We start from the raw sequence: 21,676 nt of genomic DNA on the forward strand, positions 1-21,676 counted from the left end.
CAGTTTTTTTTTACCCTAACCCTTACAAAAGAACTCTGCTCAGAGCTTCTATCGAAACTATTATTCACGACAAAATGAAGTTCAACGATCTTAGGTAACTGAGGGAGGGAGACGAGAATTTTAAGTGGTATGTTTGTTGATATAGGACACAGGCTTTGGCAATTAATATTGTTTTATAGATTTTATCAAATCATCAAACGTCACACAGTGTAACAAAATGTGCTGAAGGATTTGCTCTTGTCTACTGAGCGGGTTTAGCGGCTATGTTAAATTTTGTCTTAAAATATGGTGTGGTTAACAAAAAAATAGGAAATTAATTTTTTTGCTTTCATGGCTCTTTGAGTAGAAAACGTTTTGACCCCTGCTGTCACGTAATGACGTGAAATGACAGCTTGAGTGTCACATACCACTCCGAATTGTTATGTGCTTGTATGGCTATTTGGTTTCTTCTTTGTTGATACTAATTTACACAACTATATTGTTGTTTGGCCTTTGTTGGCAACATCTTATTTGTTCAAATTGGCCTCTTAGCTTCCTTGTCCTCTATATACCCATGCTACCTGTCATGTTGACTATGTTGCCTCCAGTTCTTAATGACGTCACCATGTCACATGGAGGCCATTTTTAATGTCTGGGCTGGGCCTCATGTCAGGGATGGAGAGGGACGGAGAGCAAGCAAGGGAGAGGAATGTAGTTGAGGGGGAGATGTTGATCTACGGACGGGTTGCTGTCTCTCTGGTAAGCATGAAGCAGGCCTCAAGATGAGCTTCAAGCAGAAACTGCAGCCTGTGAGTACTTTTTAGATTTGTAAACACACACAAGTTGTTTATTTACTGCTCTTCAGAGGCTCCTTTTTTCAAACGGGCAGCTGGCAGGTGAAGAACAGGAAGTCGAAACACCTTGTTGCTACGTGACCGCATTTCCTTTGGTTAATTTGCCTTAGTCCTAGTATTGACTTAGTCATACACTTGGTCAAAGTGATTTTCATTACCTGTATTTGTTTTTCGTTAGAAAAAAAATCAAGTTTATTCAAGTATACCTCGCAAATACTTAAAATACTGAAGTATATCGAATTGACGTATATTATTTTGTACCAACCTAGAGCAGATAAGAATCAACTTCAATTACGCTAAACGTATATTTTCAGTATATTTTATCTGCTTTTGTTAAACCTGTGTAGGCTTGGTTCAAGTATATTTTTTAGACTTTTTTTTTTCGACAAATCAAAAATGCATTTCATATTGACAGATTTCAAAAACAATTATTCTGCAAACAATAAGGGACAATATCGATAAACAAACAAAAACACAATTCTGTGATACGCTTTTGTGAAATGAAAAGGAATATATATATCCCCTTTTTGACCAGGGATTAGTTGTCCACATTGACATTTTGGGTATTTTTGCCCCAAGTTTACAATTTTAATTTACGCAATAACCACCATGTTTTAATGACATAACATTATTCATTTATTTTGACCCTTTATTTCAAATAGACAAACTTATGGTAGTTATTTTACTTGGTTGCTTCACTTTTTCTGACATGCATTATGAAGTGGTGTCATTTTAATTCTACCGAGCGGATGGCTGGCGTGCGACGGCTTGACTTTTGGTGCTCATTACAAAACAGAGCGCATCAATAACTTGTCAGATGAGTGAACCTTGTGTTTACACTCTCATTAGAAGCTGCATGCCGCATGTCCTCAACAAGCCACAGTGGGCCGTCAGCACCCTTTGCGAGGCCTACAGTGTCTCTCAACCAGATTTCAATCTCTTTTGATGACACTCAGCTTCAATCTATTCCCAAATGTAGCCAAACTGAGCATTTGGTAACAACTTTATATTAATACACTTGTTGTCATGGAGAAAACTCACTGGTATGAGTTGGAAACTGCGGTTGAGTTCCTTCATGATGGACGACATTATGCAAAGTGCAATGCAAAAGAGCCTGGCCAGGAGTTTAGTGCATGAATCAGGACCTAGCTTTTGAACGCATCACTCCATTGCCCTGAGATCAATCGATGTCAGCGCTTATTGCCAGTTGAGACCAAAACAAGGTCGTGTGTTCAGGATAGGAGCAAGGTGAAAGCGGTTCGGTTTTAACCAAGCGTCATTTTGTCTGAGAAACACTTAGCGCGGAGTGTATAAACTTGTTGTAGGGAACTTACAGCAAGAAATGATGCCAGAAAAAAGAAGAGACAAAGAAACCAGAAAGGCGGTGCTGCTGAGATTTTGGAGGAGCATGCTCTTGTGCTTCTGTGGTGAAGAGAATAATGGAGGGTTGCAAGTGGAGACTCTGGTTGTCATACCGGTCAGTAGGATATCAGTTGTCTTTTGGGGGGTTTGCTTGGCTTTGTATAAGCATGTTATTCACATATGTTCGTTTTAATAAATTCCAGTGCGTCATCACAGCTTTGAAGTAGAATTTTAATTGGTGCAAAACAGTAGTGCACTACAGACCCTTTCATAGCCTATGTCACGTCAAAGGCATGAAGCTGGAGCCAAAAGAATACTCCGCGCTGGTCAACACACTTAAGAAACCAAGCTTTCCTTTCTGCTAGTTCGGTGTTAAAATGCCGTCATGTTGTTTATTGCTGGAACCCTGCCATAAAAAGCTACTTTGCAATTATTTCTAAATAAATATATATGTATAAACCCTAGTATAATATATATTCCTAATAAAATATTTAAAAACTGCATGAAATGAATGATCTAGAACTATTAGTTCAAATGGTGTTTCTGTTTGTGAAAACAGCTACTTGATGGGCAGCCAATAATGGTAATAGCCTCCGCTGCAATTGCTGATACATCAAAATTGATAATTAATTAAGATTAATATTTTTATAGTTATTTGTGGTGTTAGCAGTAGTTGTTGTACATGTTTAAACAAGTCATTAATAATGTTCTTGCTGTACTATAAAATTGATTTTTATTTTGTATTTGATATAATTTGTTTGCTTAATTGCTTATATTCTTGTTTATTTCTTAATCCGTTAGTTTGATAGTCTGTTTTTATGGTTGCGTGTTTACTTTATCACATATCTTCATTAAGCAACTAGGTGTATTGGTATTGTGTAAGTATCTATCAATCTAAGAACAGGCATAACTTCAGCTGGAAAGAAAGACTCCCCCACAACCTAATCTAACAATGTGGACCACACACACACGCACACACACACACACACACACACACACACACACACACACACACACACACACACACACACACCGGACATTCATACCATAGGGTTTAGATCTGTAAACATGTAAACAACCAGTTTAAGACAGGACACGATATTAAGAGGATATCATATGAAAATGCTGCAGAGACCAACTCGGCCACAACCTGATAGTGACTAGAATTCCCAAGGTTTCAAGTACCACGCACTATCAACCACATACCGTGAAAATTAAGTCTGTTAACAACCGGACAGGACATTGCCACCTTTATCAATAATCACAACCAATTCAGCAGATGATTTCACCCCCACACGCCTGTAACGCACAGCCTCCAGACCCCAGATACCTTGACCAAGTCCAGGGAAAACCATTGCCCTGGCCAGGGACGTAGCTTTACGTCAACCAGTTTGACCGGAAGGTGTATTGCAGACCTCTGTTAAAGGACCGAATGTTAGGTTTAAAATTAAGAAGTAGAGACTCAAAATCAGGAGAGAAGACATCAATGGATTTTCATCGTGCAAGAAGAAAGAGAAAGAGAGGCCTTCAGATTAGAGAATAGTTTCTGACGCCCTCCCTGAGCCTCTTATTTCTATTCAATCCTCAAGGTTAAAAAGAACAGATCAGCTCTGAGGGGTGTGGATATCCAAGAACAGCAACATGATTTGCTGATTGCAACAGCGATGTAATACTAAAAATAACCAACATTTCAATCATCAAAATGAGTCACTGACATCTAATGAAATCTCCTTTGCACATGTCCAATTTAACGCAAAATAAACTTATCTATACAATTTTTGTTACAGTATTTGATATAAAGAGCTTTTTATGAATGTTTTATATCTGAATTGGAGATTAAAATAGTGAGCAGATAGTATATCAATGTCTCTCTTTCCCGTTCAGGTGCTGTCACTGGGCGCCGACGTGCTTCCCGAGTACAAATTGCAAGCCCCTCGCATCCACCGCTGGACCATCCTGCACTATAGCCCGTTCAAGGCCATGTGGGACTGGCTCATCTTGCTGCTTGTCATCTACACAGCCATTTTCACGCCTTACTCGGCCGCCTTTCTCCTCAACGAGGTGGAGGAGGACAGGCGGCGGACATGTGGCTACACTTGCAACCCTCTCAATGTGGTGGACCTTGTGGTGGACGTCATGTTCATCGTTGACATCCTCATCAACTTCCGGACCACGTACGTCAACCACAACGACGAAGTGGTCAGCCACCCGGGCCGCATTGCCCAGCACTACTTCAAAGGCTGGTTCCTCATCGATATTGTGGCCGCCATACCCTTTGACCTGCTCATTTTCCGCTCAGGCTCCGAGGAGGTATGAAAAATAGTAATCGCGGTGATGTTTTGACAAATAATCTCCATTAGCTCCGTTATGGTCAAAAGACATTGTTTTAAGAAACACATGCTGAGTCAGTGGGATGTGTGTCTCTTTAAAACGCAGACTGTGACCAAAAGAATTAATGAATACATTATTGACCAAAAAAATAGCTCTCTAAAATAGCATATATTTGGGAAAGGCCGATTAGCAGGAGGTCTACCCCCACTTAGTGTCATATGTGCGTGCCACCGACAAGATACTACAGCACAGACATCAACATTATAAGAGATATCTCTCAACTTGGTCGCCACTTCTTTCACCTGTTGCACCCATGAATCAAAGACAAACAGGCTCAAAGGCATTTTCTACCCCAGGGCCATCACCATCATAATCAAGTGCACAAAAATGTTAAAAATATTTATTTTGTGATTTTTTTGTTGTTGTTGCGCCACTTTCCATTGCACTGCTGTTATAATGCACTACTCCTTCATTGAAGTATTATTATAACTTAGTCTCTAAGCCGGTCCCTAAGCACTACTTAGTAAATATTTTGCCTATTTATCCTTACATTTTTTTACCTTATTTTTCTCTTTAAATTATTTACTACATATTTACCTTGCGCGATAAAGACAACACAATAAATATATATAGATATATAAACGCTCCAATTCCAACCCCTAATGCTGAGCGCCAAGCAGGGAGGCAATGAGTACCAATGTTGTAAGTCTTAGGTATGACTCAGCAGAGCCTTGAACCACCAATCTCCCAATCTCGGGGCGGGCGCCCTACCCCTTTGGCCACCGAGCTGGTCTTACATATATAGATAGATAAAATGAAATAGTTATCAATGTTTAGTTTCACGTTTTATAAATATTTTGAATTTCATTTAGCATGTGACTATTTAAAGCAGTTTTAAGGGGAGCTTATAGATGATGTAGGTTTATCTGAGAGTATATACAATACTTAAAGGCATATTGGTTTTTCTTGTCATTTGATTTTTGGGGAAAAAAGACGAATATGTCCCTAGGTGTGAATGAGCGAATGAGTTGTCTGTCCCTGTGTGCCTTGCGATTGGCTGGCAACCAGTTCAGGGTGTCCCCTGCCCACTGCCCGGAGATGGCTGGGATGGGCTCCAGCCCCCCCGCGACCCTAATGAGGATAAGCGGTATGGCTGATGAGATGAGATGAGATATTCCACTATCTCTGCTTTAAACTGCACAATCCTTTCATTCTATACAATTGTAATTTTTTCTTGATTAGGGTTACGGTTTGTAATCAGGGTGCTATGGTGGGTCCTGAAGTCAGACGAGTTGAGAAGCACTGCCCTTAACATGGTGTCATGGCACACAGCCTGAAAAACACTGAACTGGCGTAACAAGATAATGCATGTCGCCCCAGCCGCAGACGACTACACTGATTGGCCTGCTGAAGACTGCACGCTTGCTGCGTTTGGTACGCGTAGCCCGCAAGCTGGACCGCTATTCAGAGTACGGCGCGGCCGTGCTCTTCCTGCTCATGTGCACATTCGCCCTGATCGCCCACTGGCTGGCGTGCATCTGGTACGCCATTGGCAATGTGGAACGCACCAGCTCGGCGCGAGTCGGCGTGATGAAGATCGGTTGGCTGGACAACCTGGCCGAGCAAATCGGCAAGCAGTACAACGACAGCGACGTGGCGTCGGGGCCCTCCATCAAGGACAAGTACGTCACCGCTCTCTACTTCACCTTCAGTAGTCTCACCAGCGTCGGCTTCGGGAACGTCTCGCCCAACACCAACCCAGAAAAGATCTTCTCTATCTGCGTCATGCTCATTGGCTGTAAGTAGCTCTATTATTCTGAAATTCCTTCCTACCTTCTCGAGACGCCCTACTTTAATGTGAACCTAAGGGTTGTAATCCCGACAAGTTGTATTTTTGACATCACTTGACCCCACATTCCTAGATTGTGTCACTACATTGCCAACATTCCTGAAATTCTCATGAATTAAGATTGATTTGTGACGCATCAAAGCAATAAAACATGAAAGTTATCTGAACCTTTTGACAAAAGCTACATTCTATAATTCTCTATCAAAAGAGAGCATCTTCTGCAGTTGACATACTTACTCTTACGTTATAACTCGTATGGGCCGGGCTTCAATCTTGCTGACTTTTTTTTTGTAACTCTTCCTCCTTTGCACGCAACTTATTGTTCTCAGTTTATTTTTCTTTGTGGATGGCGATGGATTCTGCCCCCCTTTCGCGCAACTCAACCTATGTCTGCCCACACTGCGTCATTGTTCTTTATTTTTCTCTGTGGAGGATTCACGTGTGTGATTTTGTCCCATTTTATACACAGCGCATCCCGCGTTTGCCCACTTGTGGCGCAACCATCATTGTTCTTTGTTTATTTTTTCTGTGGAGAATTCGCACGTGCAATGAATTATGTCTGCGGTCTGCGTTGCACAAAGGAAGGGACGAAATCCATCACGCCCACAGATCCTCAACATAGAAAAACAAAGTACAAACAATTAGAGGTGGATAACTTTAAGAAGTCAACGAGAGAGAAGCCCCCCTCCTCCTCCTCACAAAAAAAGTCCTCACAAATAAAATATAGAAAGTCGGGTCTGCCTAGGGGTGCTTCCCTCAAATCAAGTTAATTTGTCGGGCTTGGGCTGTACACGCTTCAATACCCGAGGACCAGGTTGGGTCAGGCTGGGTTTTTTTATGCCTGGTCTTACCTCTACGCTTATAATTACTTGATGGGGCAGTAGTTATTTGGAAAAAACACACACACATGTTTAAAAACAGTTAAACAGTATATCAAATGCTTGAGCTTGTGGTTTGTACTCTCAGGGTATAAAAGAGTATTTAATCGTGTAATATGTTTAAGAAAATAAAGGTTTTATTTCAGGGATCTTGGGTTCTTTTGGGATCATAACAAAACCCCTGCGATTGGAAAATACACACTGCAATATGAGCAGTGTTAGGGTTTTTCAGCCCATTTGCTAATTTTACTCCACTTGGCCCTTTCCTGCGCCACAGCCCTGATGTACGCCAGCATCTTTGGCAACGTGTCGGCCATCATCCAGAGGCTTTACTCGGGCACGGCGCGCTATCACACGCAGATGCTGCGTGTCAAAGAGTTCATCCGCTTCCATCAGATCCCCGGCGGCTTGCGACAACGTTTGGAGGAATACTTCCAGCATGCCTGGTCCTACACCAACGGCATTGACATGAATGCTGTGAGTAGGATTTATACTTCCAGCATGCCTGGTCCTACACCAACGGCATTGACATGAATGCTGTGAGTAGGATTTATTTACGCTTGTTTGAAGGCATTCCTTAATGGCATGTTGTGTTTTTGTTATTATTGCATAATCTTATGGATCTTGATGACCTTTTTTTATACAGATACAAACATTCAACTTTTCAGTCTCAGATGTCGATAACGAATGACAATATCATCTCATCTCATTAGCTGCACCGCTTATCCTCACTAGGGTCGCGGGGGTGCTGGAGCCCATCCCAACAATCATCGGGCAGTGGGCAGGGGACACCCTGAACTGGTTCCCGGCCAATCCCAGGGCACACAGGGACAGACAACTCACTCGCTCATTCACACCTAGGGACAATTTGGACCGGCCAATCCACCTGAAATGCATGTCTTTGGAATGTGGGAGGAAACTGGAGTGCCCGGAGGAAACCCACGCAAGCACGGGGAGAACATAAAAATTCCGCACAGGAAGTCCGGTAGCTGGATTTGAATGGCTGATTTATTTTTTTAAGAGTTGATGGGAAAACTTTAAGGTCGTTCGTCATTTTGTCGGAATGAAAACCGGGCCACAAACAACAGCAGCGGTACATCCTTAGGAATCTAGCGCAACATTTACAAAAGAGAGAGAGACAGTGAGAACAAGAAGAACAATGACGAATTGATAACAAAAACAGTCAGCGAGAGAGAAGCCTGGGCTGACTCGAACAAAATGATTGACACTATAAGCCCCACCAGGGCTGAAATTCAGATGAGGGGGGGCTTGGGATTAAGATGGCACCTCTGACCAGACATAGAAACCTTGTATCTGCTCTAGCTGTTATTTTTGTTTTATTTCATTTTTGTATTATGAGCTTTTTAATTTTTGTTGGGCTATTGAATATTTCACTGGGCTATTCTTTGTAGTTTGTATTATTTGAATTTGTTTTCCTCCTGTTTTTCTGTATCATATCAAAGAACCTTTTAGTCAAGACGCTGTCTTCATTTACCCCCAGGTGTTGAAGGGTTTCCCCGAATGCCTGCAGGCGGACATTTGCCTGCACCTTAACCGTACACTGATGCAGCAGTGCAAAGCCTTCCGAGGCGCCAACAAAGGTTGCCTGCGGGCGCTGGCCATTCGCTTTAAGACCACTCACGCCCCGCCTGGGGACACTCTGGTGCACAGCGGCGACATCCTCACTGCGCTTTACTTCATTTCCAGCGGCTCCATCGAGATCTTACGTGACGACATGGTGGTGGCCATACTGGGTGAGGGCGATTGTCGATGCTTTTGTCGCACCTATGCTATTGGGCAGAGGTAGGAAGAGCTACTGGACTAGTTCCCAGGTTTGGTGAGTGGTAAAAACACCAGAGTCAAGATGAATTTTAACAAAGCCTGGAAATTTAGTGAACAAAGGACAAGGCAATATACAAACCTTTACATGAACTACAGCGCACGAAAATTGGTAGGACACTCTTATTAAGTTTAAGGCGAGGGGTTGGAAACGTATGGCTAGTAAGCTACCTACGGCTCTTTTCATGAGTACATCTGGCTCGGAGATGAAATGAAAATTATCTACAACTCTGGGCAGAGGCCCAACCACAGTCTAGAGTCACAGTGTTACACCAACAGACCACCATTTTAGCTGTACGTCTCAATAGAATCCTGTATATGGAAGCTCATTAAACAATGTTAGTACACTTTATGATTAAAACCCACAGAACTGTAAATACCCGAAAAGCGAGCCCAGCACCCAGAGCAATGTGATTGGGTAGGCGTGGGCAATCACATAGTTGAAGGGAAATAAGTCTGTGTCCTTCTGGTTTGCAGTATTTTGTGACATTTTTTAAAAGAACTCTGGTTGCACCTTGTTTTGAAACCATTATTTGCGACAAAAATTACGGTCAAAATTGGCATCAACAATCTTAAGTAACAGCAGGAGGTACACAAATTTAAAGTGGTATATTTCTTGATATGGGACACAGGCTCTGGCAATTATTATTTCATAGCTTTTATCAAATCGTCAAACATCACACAGTGAAATATAATGCGCTGAATAATTAGCTTTTATCTGGAAGCTGGTTTGGTGGTATTTTGCTTTTATGGCTCTTTGAGTCAAAAATATTTTAATAATCAAGTTTTATTTCTATTTCAGTTTAGTCATTGAATCTAATTTCAGTGAATATATCTATTATTAGTTTTAAAATTTACTTTTATGTGCGCAAGTAAGATTTTAGAATTCCCCTATATCTTTTTTTAGTGCAACCTAAAGCCGAACCTAACGAAAAGTTACACAATAATCCACTTTAAATTGCAATGTCATATTTAAAAAGCAAAGAAAAAACAAAATGTGGATGTCCTCCAGCTTGGGACAACCCAATGTTCATGGGCATGTGTTGTGAACAGCAATCCACAGTCAGGAGCAAAGGAATAATTTAATTCCTACGGTGACCTTGGTGTGTAACTGATGATGGTTCAGTTGTCCCTTGTCTTAGACAAAGTCCTGATTTGGGTCGCTTGCCACTCAGATCACTAACGCTTCAATCATCCAAGGATAGAAAAAAACTGGTATTTGGAAAAGACCAACAGAAGAAATAGATTCAGTCTTTTTAAGGTTTAAACCATGACACCGTTAAATCATCTGCGGCTACGCGCACTCTGTTCTTGAGACTGAGCCGCCGTAACTGTATTCAGGTTTTTTTGTAGGTAGATTACAGTTGTTATACAACCCCTAACAAAAAGTCTTGGACAAGAACTCACTCTGTCATTTTATTCTGTACAACAAACTCAGGTGAATAGCGTTGAGAATATTGGATGGAAGATGCAAAAGGGAGAAGCATAAACTGGAGAACAACAGATACTTTGTATTGATACTTCCCATACTGTTTGTACTTGGTCCAAATATTCGATACAGCTGACTGTGAACAGCCCACATCTTTGGCAACCATACGAGTAGAGTTACCGTCTTCAAGAAGTTTGACAATCCTGTCTTTGGTCTCAAGAGACATCTCTCTTGTTGAAGCCATGATTCTTGCAAATCCACTTAGTCCAGGAGCCATCCAAGGTGTGATAACTGCACTGTTTTTAACTGCTGATTAACAAGCAGACTTAATCTAAGCCGGTGCCCAATAAAGGAAAGGAAATGTACTGGGTGTGTCCTTATATTCTACTCAAAAAGCACTGATTCCAAATGTTTTTCCTCAGAATTGAGTGATTCCATATTTATTTCCCTACACTTGCTCTATAAAAGTAACATTAATTGACCATTGCAATTATTTCTTAATTTCTTTAAGTGTTTCTGAATGCCATTATGTTGCACTTTGGAATGACCTTAGGATTGTTTCATGTTTGTGATCTGAGTTTTTTCTACAAATAAAATGTCTGAGTGAGGACTTGCCCAAGACTGGTGACTCCATACTTTTTGCTAGGGTTTGTGAACAGCGTGCAGCGTAGTGTTGTCTGCCATTTAAGGATCGTGTATTACTTTGTGAGCAAAGGAAAAACAGACAAAAAGGCTAAATTTTTAATTCATTGTCTTTTTCTTTTTAAAGTAACAGTAATGCACCAAGTTGTAACAAAGTTACAAACTTGTACTAGTTACGCGTCAGAGTACTCACTACCAAGAAAAGTAATGCGTTCCAGGAACGTGTTCTTTTGTTACGCGTTACTCCCAACCTTGATCACGACATACCTTGAAATATTGGTCTAATATTGGCCTTGTGCCATCTTGCCCATCATTCCGCAAAATCTCACATTTACAAGCTGCAACTGTGTTGTGAGACCTTTGCCAGCGGTGTTTGGGCACAGCTCCATTTAATTCTTCCATCCTGTAGCACCATTGATCCCCAATAATGACCGCGCTGGAACCCTGCTCGGGTGCTCTCTTTTGAAAATGAACATTCGCCACAGTGAAGTTCTCTCATCGGTTTTTCAAATGCAATCCCTCTCACGTCCAGGAAAGAACGACATTTTCGGCGAGTCGGTCAGCATGTACGGCCGGCCTGGCAAGTCTAGCGCGGATGTGCGGGCGCTGACTTACTGCGACCTCCACAAGATTCAAAGGGACGACCTGATGGAGGTTCTGGACATGTACCCTGACTTTGCCGACACCTTCTGGCACAACCTTGAAGTCACCTTCAACTTGAGAGATGTGAGGGCTGCCATTTTTCTATGAAGTCGCAAATTTAAGGCCTATTTTCGGTTTCATAATTTACTCATCCCAAATGTGTATGATTGATGCCAATAGTTTTGCACGCAAACTACATTTTTAAAAAAATGTTATCACATAGAGTTAGAGTTGACAACCCAAAATGTTGAAAGAGCCATACTGATAATTTTGGTCTTGTTCCACTGGCAGAACATTTTGCAGTTTTTTTCTTATTTCGTTATTCACTTAAAGGGACAGTGTGTAATATTTGGTGCCTTCCAGTGGCACAAAAAACTTTCTTTTACTAGAAAAAAAAATGATTTGAATACTAGTAGAAATACATGAACTATCATACCAATGTTATTCTTTATTAAAAAAAATCATAGGTCGAGAAATTTGTATTTCTTTTACATAAGTGGAATCGCTACTTAATTAGCCGGCATGTTTGTCTGCCGTGTGGTTGCTTGCTGTGGCATTTGTCTTTGTTCACATTAGAAATGGTGCCATCCAGAGGTCAAATACTACACACTAGGGCTTTATATACTTTGGGATTATCAGCAATATTATCCAACGTCTGCAATAATTTGAGTCTATTATTTTCTAAAAACACGGATACAATAAAATTATCTTGGATTGTTTGTATTGTACTAACAGTCAATTTTTAAAATAAATTGTGAAATTAACAGATGAAAAATCAAAATAACCTAAATTATCAGATCAATACAGTGATCCTGTGTTTATTGCGGGGTCTAGGTTCCGAAATGGAAATCTGTGGAGCAGAGGCATTTATATTTCAAAATGATCATACAATTAAATACTCCACAATGCAATCAAAGAACAAAACCTTTTTAGCTATTTAGAATGCAGATCATAATGCTCAATGCAAATCCGTAAAGTAGCAAAACCTTGAAAAGTAGACCGCCTTATAGTGAGGGACCACTGTATTTTCAATGATATTTTTAATGATATTATAATTATAAATTCTACTTACCTTACTATATTTTGTCCTGAATCCTCCAAATGTGCCCTCCCCAAAACAACATCAATATTGTATCTCTTCTTCATACTACTGATCATCTCAAGTGAATGTTTCTCACTCTCAAAGATCAAAAACTTACCTTGAGATCTTTTCTCTGTGTTGCTGATTTTTAAATACCATTTGCTGCCACAAAAACAGGAAATGTTTGATGTTCTGATCAATGTGAGCAAGTGTGTCTCCAGGGGGAAATAACATACTGTAGTCTTGTTGCTACATGTTATATAATCTCTTTGAAAAACTGCCATCTCATTTATTTCACCAACAATGAGAAGTTAAAAATACATTAATCCTGGAGCTTTTCCTCTTTTGTAGCCAGGTGGTGGAGCGAGATTCCTGGTTGTTGTAAATTGTCATAGGAAAACCCTGAAAATACAGCGGTACCTCGTTATACCAGCACTTCTAAACCTGAGAATTTTGGTATACGAGTTTTTTTATCAAAACTTTTTCTCGCTTTAGGGAGAAAAATCTGGTTTACAAGAGATCCTAGAGGTCACCACTAAAGACCGTTCGAGACCGCTCACTGCTCATGATTGCTCGCTGCCAGCATCAGCTGGTCCAGTTTGGGCATGAAAAATACTATAGGCAACAAATACCAGTGACACTCTCAATCTGGAAAAGAGCCAAAAAAGGCAAACCAAGATTATTTTGTTTTATGTTCCCATATTAAACTAATTATATGGCATACACAACATGAAATGATCAAAAAATGTTGAAAATACTGGAAAAAATTTTGACAGGTATGAGATCTTCCTCCGCAGAATGAGCACACATTACGGTACTCATAATAAACTCATTATTTCGTTACGTCTTATTTAGCTTCTTACAGTATTTTTTATGTGTAATTACTATTTAAATGAGTTTTTAGTGATCAAGAATGTGTTTTATACCTGCTCTCTTGGAGGCTTTTGGGGAGACGGAAGCAGAACAAATAGTTTTATATTATTTGATATTGGGAAAGTTCACTCCTTACATGAGCAATTTGAGCTACGAGCACGATTCTGGAGCAAATTAAACTCGTTTGAAGAGGTTCCACTGTGCTGGTTAGTCAGCTCTTCATGGAACGATTGTCTTGTGAGGGGATTACTTGAATTCTGACACCTAAAGCTGCTTTGTATCAGGTAGATCGAGTAAACCTGCCAACCCCGAGCAAGGATTCTGAATGCAGTTACCACCGCAAAAGACGCCGCAGAAGATCACCACGGCAACGAAACCGACCAGGTGAGCAATGACCCTGTTACCAAGATCATAGTAAGTCATAATCAAAACGAAACATCTGGATTTAGATGGGATGGACCAGGAGGACACCTACCCCGAGCAGTCCCTTCCAATGGCCAACCATCACAGAATGGCGACACCGCGCTGGGACGAGCAAGGCAGCAGCGACACCTTCTCGTCCGAGTTCAGCGACGACGAAGTAAAGCGTGTGAGGTGTGGAAGCAAGGGGGAGCTGTACCCTCCACATGTAGGAGACTACCCTCCAATTGTCATAAATCACTTGTCGCGAGCCAGGCCTACGTCTGGCGCCACTGCCAAACCTGTCGACCTCAGGGGACCGCCGTACTCAGGTGAATTGAACATTAAAGGTATTCCCGAAAATACTTTTTTTATTGGCATAAAACGTGTGGCGTTCCTTCCCACAATTATTCAAATATGTTGCAAAATATTCCACACCCTGAGGGACTGAGAAATGTAGTCCCAACGTTGATCCATCTGGCTTGTTTGCTTTAGAGCTGTGATGTCATTGAAGGAACTCAGCACTTTTAAAATAGCAAATCCCATGAATGCGATATGTGAGGCAGCTCCAAAACAGACGATTTTAGTGAAAACCGATTGCACTCTGTTCATTTCTGCTTGGAGAAATTGGAACTTTGCTTATCCTGTCACTGGAGGTCCCGTGACTGCTGTGTCGGTGTTGCGTCCCCAAAAGCTGGGTGAGGTAAGGGTACCTGGCGCTGGAAAAACATGTGTTCCTTCTTTATCTCCTTTTAGGTAGGCGATTGTGTCTTTTCGTTTGAGTTTTTCGCCGCGTGTGTCACGGTTGGTATGTTTTGGTCCAGTATTAATTCCCAACAGTATGTATTCTCCCGGACAGCTTTACATTTATCGCCCTAGCCTTTGACGCTTTTTGTTGTTGGTTCCCGGTTAGCCTGGCTGCCTACTGCATGTTTTTGGTCTGCCAACCGTGCATTTTTCTGCCAATTCTCTAGCTGCCTTTTATTGATCTGTAATGTTTAGCCCTCCATTGGTGGCTCTCCATGTTTCTTTTTTGCCAGTTAGCCCCTTTTTTAGCTGCTCGCCTTTTGTTGTACCATTCTTTTTTTCACCTGTCACAGAACACCTAGCCATTCTCCACAAAAACTGCCAAAACTTTGCTTAAAACAGTCATAACATTTTAGACTAGTTAATTCGTTAAATTATAGAATAGACTAGAATAGAATATGATGTTTGATCTTACATTACACATAGTCCAGTGTTTTTTCCTAATTGCTCAGTCCACAATTGAATGGATTTGGGAGTACAGTCCATAAACATGCGGTATGTCCATAAACATATGGTAACTGGCTTGCTATGAGTGCAATGATGTCACAGCTCAGGATGACAAACACAAAGTCCATCACCCCAGAAAACAATTGGAATATACTGATAAAATGTGTAGGAATTTTATGCAAAAACCATATAACATTTCCTCACATTTTGCATATTTAAGAATTAGGGAATACCTTTAAACTGAAGAATGTTTGCAGTTTAATGCTGATGTCCAGACAATTGCCTTCACAGCAGCAGTCCCAGTCAGCATGTCTAGTCTTTATGGGTATTGGCCAGACGGCAGGAGCAGCCAGTACACTGAGGCCCAGAGACGCTCGTCTTCGGCGGCTCGGACCACAGGCTTCCAGCCTGTACCCTGTGCAGAGGACCGGCCCAGCGAACTCGGCTCCAGACTGGAAGTGCTGCAGTCACAGTTAAACCGGTCAGTCTTGATCTCCATTTTATCAAAAGAAATGTACTGTGACATCATTATTCATTGTTCATTACATTCAGAAAAAAAATGTTCAGGGGGCACTCGGATTTGAACCGGGGACCTCTTGATCTGCAGTCAAATGCTCTACCACTGAGCTATACCCCCGATGTCAGATTGAGCGAAATGTAAATATACATAGAGTATCTGCATCTTGCATCTGGTATCAAGATTGTGACCTAAAGGCAACAAAAAATGAAATTGAGTGCAATACAACAGCATGACAGTAACTTGGGAAGGTAAAAGCATTGTGGCGTAATCTATTTCTTGTGTGCTTTCCGCAAACAAGGCGGTACGCTAGTGACCTCTAGCGGAACGTTTGAAACTACATTGAAACTACGACTTGTTTGCACGTTTTGTTTTTTGTTTGTGAATTTTATTACACAATCTGAACAGTCGTGGTTGTATAATATCTGTGTCCATTTGCTCATAGACATGTTATTTCTATAAGAGCACACTTTGGAACGCATGCCAGTGCCACACATGCAATGGATGGATAGATTTTGAACAATATATCCCCGTGTGTATAATTTAACCACTAGATGTCGCTGAATTGTGTCATGCCACTGGAAACATCTGCTACTAAACACAAGGAAAAGTACAAACTACGGAGATTCAAACTGACGAAATGCATTTGAGTGCATTTCTTAAACACGCTAGGATAAACTCTTCTTTTTTCATCATTTCTGGGGGTTTGTGCCACCCCAAAAAGCAGAAGGGCGCAATGGAAAAGAAAGCATAAGGACTCTTTGAACTCAGTTGGGCATTGTCAACATACCTCATAGAGAAGATATTTAACTACTTACTTTTTAAGGACACTTCAAACTACACACCCCACCTAAATGAATGACATTTTTTACTACTAAGAGGTGTTAAATAATACGCATTGTTCCTTTAAGTCAGTGGTGTGCAAACTACCACCCATGAGCCATATGCCACTTGACGTTCTCCCTCAGGATATTTTGGTAAACACGACAATCCATTATTTCGTTAACCACAGCAAGTGGTCCTGGTCCTGAGACAGCAAAGCAGCCCCAGATCATCTTACTGCAACCACCATGCTTTACTGTTGGCATTATATTTTTCGTCACATTCTGTGCCATTTTTATGCAAGATGTAACGGGCTGCACACCTTTCAAAAAGTTCTTTTTTTGACTCATCATTCCACAGAATGTTTCTCTAAAAGTCTAAAGGATAATCAAGATTATTTACGGCAAATGAGTGATGACTTTTTGTGTTATTTTGTGACATCAGTGATTTTTGCCAGGGAACGCTTCCATGGTTGTCTTTTTTGTCCAGTGTTTTTACTGTAGTGCGGTCATGAATACTGACTTTAACTGGGCTGCTTTGCAGCCTCAGGACCAGGACAACTTGCTGCGGTTGACAGAATTATGAATTCTGGTGTTTACAGAAAAGCCTGAAGGAAAACGTCCGGCCATCAGTTCTGTATGTCTATGTCTTGAAACTCAAGCACTGTTGGATCATGCAGCAGGACAATAATCCAAAATACATCAGAAAGTCCACCTCTGAATGGCCCGAAAAAACAAACAAAATGAATGTTCTTGAGTGGCCAAGTCAAAGTCTGGATTTAAATTAAAATAAGATGCAGGCAGTTCATGCCAGAAAACCCTCTAAAAGGGCAGATTTGAATCAATTTCGAGTGGGCCAAAATTCCTCCACAGCGTTGCGAAAGACTCATTACCAATTATGGTAACTGTTTTATTTCTGTTATTGGTGCCCAAGGTGGCCCAATTCGCTGTTAGGTTCAGGAGGCAATTACATTTTCACATTGAGACGTATAGGTTTTGGATTTTTGTTGTGTGCCTTAATAAATGGAATCAACATTACAAAACTGCATTTTGTAATTCCTTGGGTTACCTCTGTGTGATATTAAAATGATCTGAAACATATGGGAGTGACAAATATGCAAAAAAAAGAAAACAACACAGAAATCACGAAAGGAGCAAATACTCTTTCACGACACTGTAAAATATTAGGGTGCATATCACTTCAATGGCCACCGTTCAGCATGGCCGATACGTTTGTAAAAGATACTACCGAACAGAGCTACAGTTCTAAGTTGAACTAAGATCCAAAGGTACCAAAGTGAGATTATTACAAGACAGTGCAAACAGGAGGATCTGCAACTGTACCTGTTTACTGTTTGCTTTATTTGATCTGCAGTCTGGAGAGCCGCATGACAGCGGACATTACCGTCATCTTGCAGCTCCTTCAGCGGCAGATGGCACCGGTGCCGCCCGCCTACAGTGCCGTGTCACCCAGTGCCCTCCCTGCCGCCACTGCCCTGTATGGCACTGCGCCGCCGCCCACCCTCTGCAATGTCCTCCCCACAAAGGACGGTACCGCCTCAGAGCAACAGGTATAGGCAAATTAACAGATTGTTAGCCGGAGCGTGTCTTACAGCCAGCGTTAAGTAGTTAGTTACATTTACTCGTTAATTAATTTAGAAAATAAATTTGCTACCCACCACTCTCCCCTCGGGTTACTGACAACCAAAAGTAGTGCCATACTCTGAAAGTAATGATCTGGTTAAACATTACCCTAATACTCACATTAAAGTGGATCCCCTAAAAGTCCATAAAAATAGCCACATGATAAAAAAGTAGAAGAAAATGTAATCACTTACCTATAGAAGTAGTGAACCCTTCATATGTCTTGATTTGTGCAATTTTGAGAGCTTCCAAACCAACAAAGCCGAGACACTCTATCCATTTTGTCTCTGGGCTTCAAACCACTTAAAGATTTCCATCTCCACTTCTAGGTAAGGTACAATACGTTTTCCTTTTTTCTCCAGCCCTTGTTAAGAGCAAAAATCATTTTACCAATGAAACAAAATCAAACATTGGGCACTCTTTTACCGTAAATTCTGTGCTCATTTTGGCTCGGTTGATTTTGTTGTTCCTTTACAAGCATCTCCGACTGCCCACGCGCTGCCTACCTGTCACGTATGGTGACCCACCATCGAATATGTGCACATAAACTGACACCTGATATAAGTATTTTTTGTTATAATTGTAAACACGGCTTGGATGTGAGTATATACGGTTGGGGGGAATTTAGAATATCAGTAGGGAGAAATTACTGTCGTTGTACCCTTTGTTTGAGACGGTAGATTGAAGGTTGTGTAACTGGAGGAGCTGTCAAGAACAGAAGGCATTATATTTCATGATCTGCTTTATAAGAAGCGGAGTAACGCATCATGTTGTAACGACATTTGAATTGCAAAATTTTATAAACAACCTTGTAAATTACCGACAAAAGTAATTGCATTCCAGGAACGCGTTCCTTTGTAACGCATTACTTCTAGCATGCTTACAGCTTCTCACTTCCCCTTTTAGAGCGCCGAGTCCATGTGCAAGTCTAAAGACTCGGTGTCAAGCAGGATCCGGGTGACGGAAGATACTGTGTCCCGGCTCGGGACCCTGGGGACGCTGGGGGTCTCCGCCCAGCGCTTCCCGTCCCTCCCCGAGCACCTGGAGGTTGCCCAGCAGGCCCCGGATATCCAGAGGCACATCTCGGATCCGGTCCTGCCGGGGAACCCTGTCAGCTAGGTGGACCTTGCGCGGAAGCGTGAGGACTCTCGGACTTGTTCATCAGCTTTCTACCAATGAGTTGCAGAAACACGCGAACAATAAAATGATAGCATTTGCACCAAAGACGTTGAAGTTTTGTGTGATTACGTTGTTTTAGCAGAAAAAGATGAAAATGCAAATGTTCATTGAGCAGTGTGAAATCCTGGTTTTAAGAAATAAATGGTTGAAAAATTACAGCATTGTCAATTGCTGGGTAATCGTTCCTGTCGAGTGGATAATAATTTCTAGTCAGGTCCAATTTATTTGTATAGCCCTTAATCACAAAGAGTCACCAGGAGCTGCACAGACCCCCCCTGGTCTTAACCTACATAAGGGCAAGGAAAAACTAAAAAAAAAAAAAAACTCAGCATGAGAAAAATTAAGAAAACTTGACAAGGGGTCCGACAAGGCTTCAATGGATGTAACAAGGACAATACCATCTTTGTTTCTGTCAGAACCAGAACAGAAGGGAGACCCAAACACGTAACGTTTTACAACAAGCTTTATTGAGAAAGCGGGGGAGTCAAGTGCGGGGAAACAAATGCCAGCAATCCAGGGCTTTCTGGGCAGGAAAAGCAGGAAGCCCTCAAGATGGGAGCGTGGTCGGAGGACGGAAACAAGTCGGGCAGCCGGGACGGGAGATCGGAGCGCAGTCGGAGGGCGGAAATGAGTCGGGCTTAACCAACATTTTTCTCGAATACTGATGTTTTGGGACACAGCATTCAGGATTTTTTGGGAAAGCCTCCCGGTAGATTTCTGAATATAGCGACAACTAACGGCTGAAATGTGATTAGTTAAATGCTCCAAAATGAAAGCCCACATCTGAAAGTAAGCACAGCCAGGGAGAAGCAATGAAGGTAACCTGTCAAGGTTAAAACTTGAAATTGCAGTAGAATTAAAAAAAGAAAACACTCTGAGTCAGAGATTTAGGTTTTTGATAGCACCTTCCATTGGAGGTGCGCGTTTCCATAATCGGATCAGGGAGAAATCACGCTCTTCCTTCCTTTCAGGAGGCTAATTTATTGAAAAACACAAGAGGAAAACTACACATCTGATTGGTTTATATGAACACAGGAAATTAATCTGATTGGTTTAGACAGGAATCACATATTTAAATGCAATCTATAATGTTGGTCGCTAGATGGTGTTATTATAAATGTGCTATAAGGATAGTGAAACTTTATAAACACAATGCGTCTCTGTAATGTCGCTCTCGAGCAGACTTGGAACGTGGGAGTCGGAGTCGAGGCCATCTTGATTAACCAGCTAGCAGGCCCCAAAGAAAGAATTGGGAAGTAGAGGATTTTTAAGGAGTTTTGGACACCACAGAAGTTAATTGTTCGATAACAGATGGTTAGTTGCCTGAGAAGCTTGCCAGTGACCTTCAGATTGTAACTTTTTAATTATTCTTTTGGCGCTTGGGAACTTATTCTCTTGACCTTGAAGGCGCTTGCCCCTGAAAACAACTCGTAATACACTTATTGAGTATGGATCACAAAAGTAAGATTAGATATTGCGTATAAAAGTATATAATTTAATATAAAAGACACATTACGACCATAATTATCTTACCGAAGCTGACAGTTTGGAGTTATTGATGTAGAATTGATGGACAAAATGTAATGAACATAACGTGATTCAGATATTTTTGGGCCCGCAGAGAAGGCTTTGCAGGCCCTCAAGGTCCACCACTGATATTAAAAGAAACACACTTAACTGCAAAGTTAATCATATTCATTAAGTTATGAATATATTTCTGAAACAATTAGTACTGAAAATCATCAGAGTAAACTCTAATCATTATTGAAGTTAACGTGTGTGTCAGTTCTTCATAGTTCTTCAGAGATCTCTAATGGGAATTGTCAAACCAGCTCAATATCGAATACAGGCCACCAACAGATATTTTTCTGCCACCTGAATGAAAACAATGGGAATAGATGCTAACTATCAAAAAGTGTGGGATTAAAGTATATGAGTTTGTGTTAGTTTGAAATTAGATTTAACCTGAGGTGTCAAGGTAAAGGCACGGCCCACCTTGTTGCAGTTACCTGGAGCTTCATTAGCCAAGAGGAATCTCGTGGACAAGTCATACATGAGCGTGCTTGCTAGACTGTGTCAGTGGGAGGGAGGAATCCAGAACAG

At 41.3% G+C, this 21,676-nt stretch overlaps 1 protein-coding gene and 1 non-coding gene across 2 annotated transcripts in view; one reads left to right on the forward strand and one right to left on the reverse strand.

Annotated features, from left to right (window-relative positions):
• Positions 1–19,618, forward strand: part of kcnh6a (potassium voltage-gated channel, subfamily H (eag-related), member 6a) — a 42,032-nt gene extending 22,414 nt beyond the window's left edge. Inside the window, exons 7-16 of the mRNA XM_088332133.1 lie at positions 4,080–4,505; positions 5,907–6,324; positions 7,531–7,730; positions 8,755–9,007; positions 11,696–11,889; positions 14,044–14,143; positions 14,209–14,490; positions 15,704–15,893; positions 18,126–18,321; positions 19,301–19,618. Of these exons, the coding sequence (XP_088188259.1) occupies positions 4,080–4,505; positions 5,907–6,324; positions 7,531–7,730; positions 8,755–9,007; positions 11,696–11,889; positions 14,044–14,143; positions 14,209–14,490; positions 15,704–15,893; positions 18,126–18,321; positions 19,301–19,513 (2,472 nt within the window). The 3' untranslated portion in view covers positions 19,514–19,618. The remainder of the gene's footprint in view (positions 1–4,079; positions 4,506–5,906; positions 6,325–7,530; positions 7,731–8,754; positions 9,008–11,695; positions 11,890–14,043; positions 14,144–14,208; positions 14,491–15,703; positions 15,894–18,125; positions 18,322–19,300) is intronic.
• On the reverse strand, positions 15,978–16,049 carry trnac-gca (transfer RNA cysteine (anticodon GCA)). The gene has a single exon. It is a non-coding gene; the product is annotated as a tRNA-Cys (tRNA).
• Positions 19,619–21,676: the final 2,058 nt, after the last annotated feature.

The sequence above is a fragment of the Urocampus carinirostris genome, chromosome 1, assembly GCF_059441175.1.
Source record: "Urocampus carinirostris isolate Australia breed hairy pipefish chromosome 1, RoL_Ucar_1.0, whole genome shotgun sequence".
NCBI classification, from domain to species: domain Eukaryota; kingdom Metazoa; phylum Chordata; class Actinopteri; order Syngnathiformes; family Syngnathidae; genus Urocampus; species Urocampus carinirostris.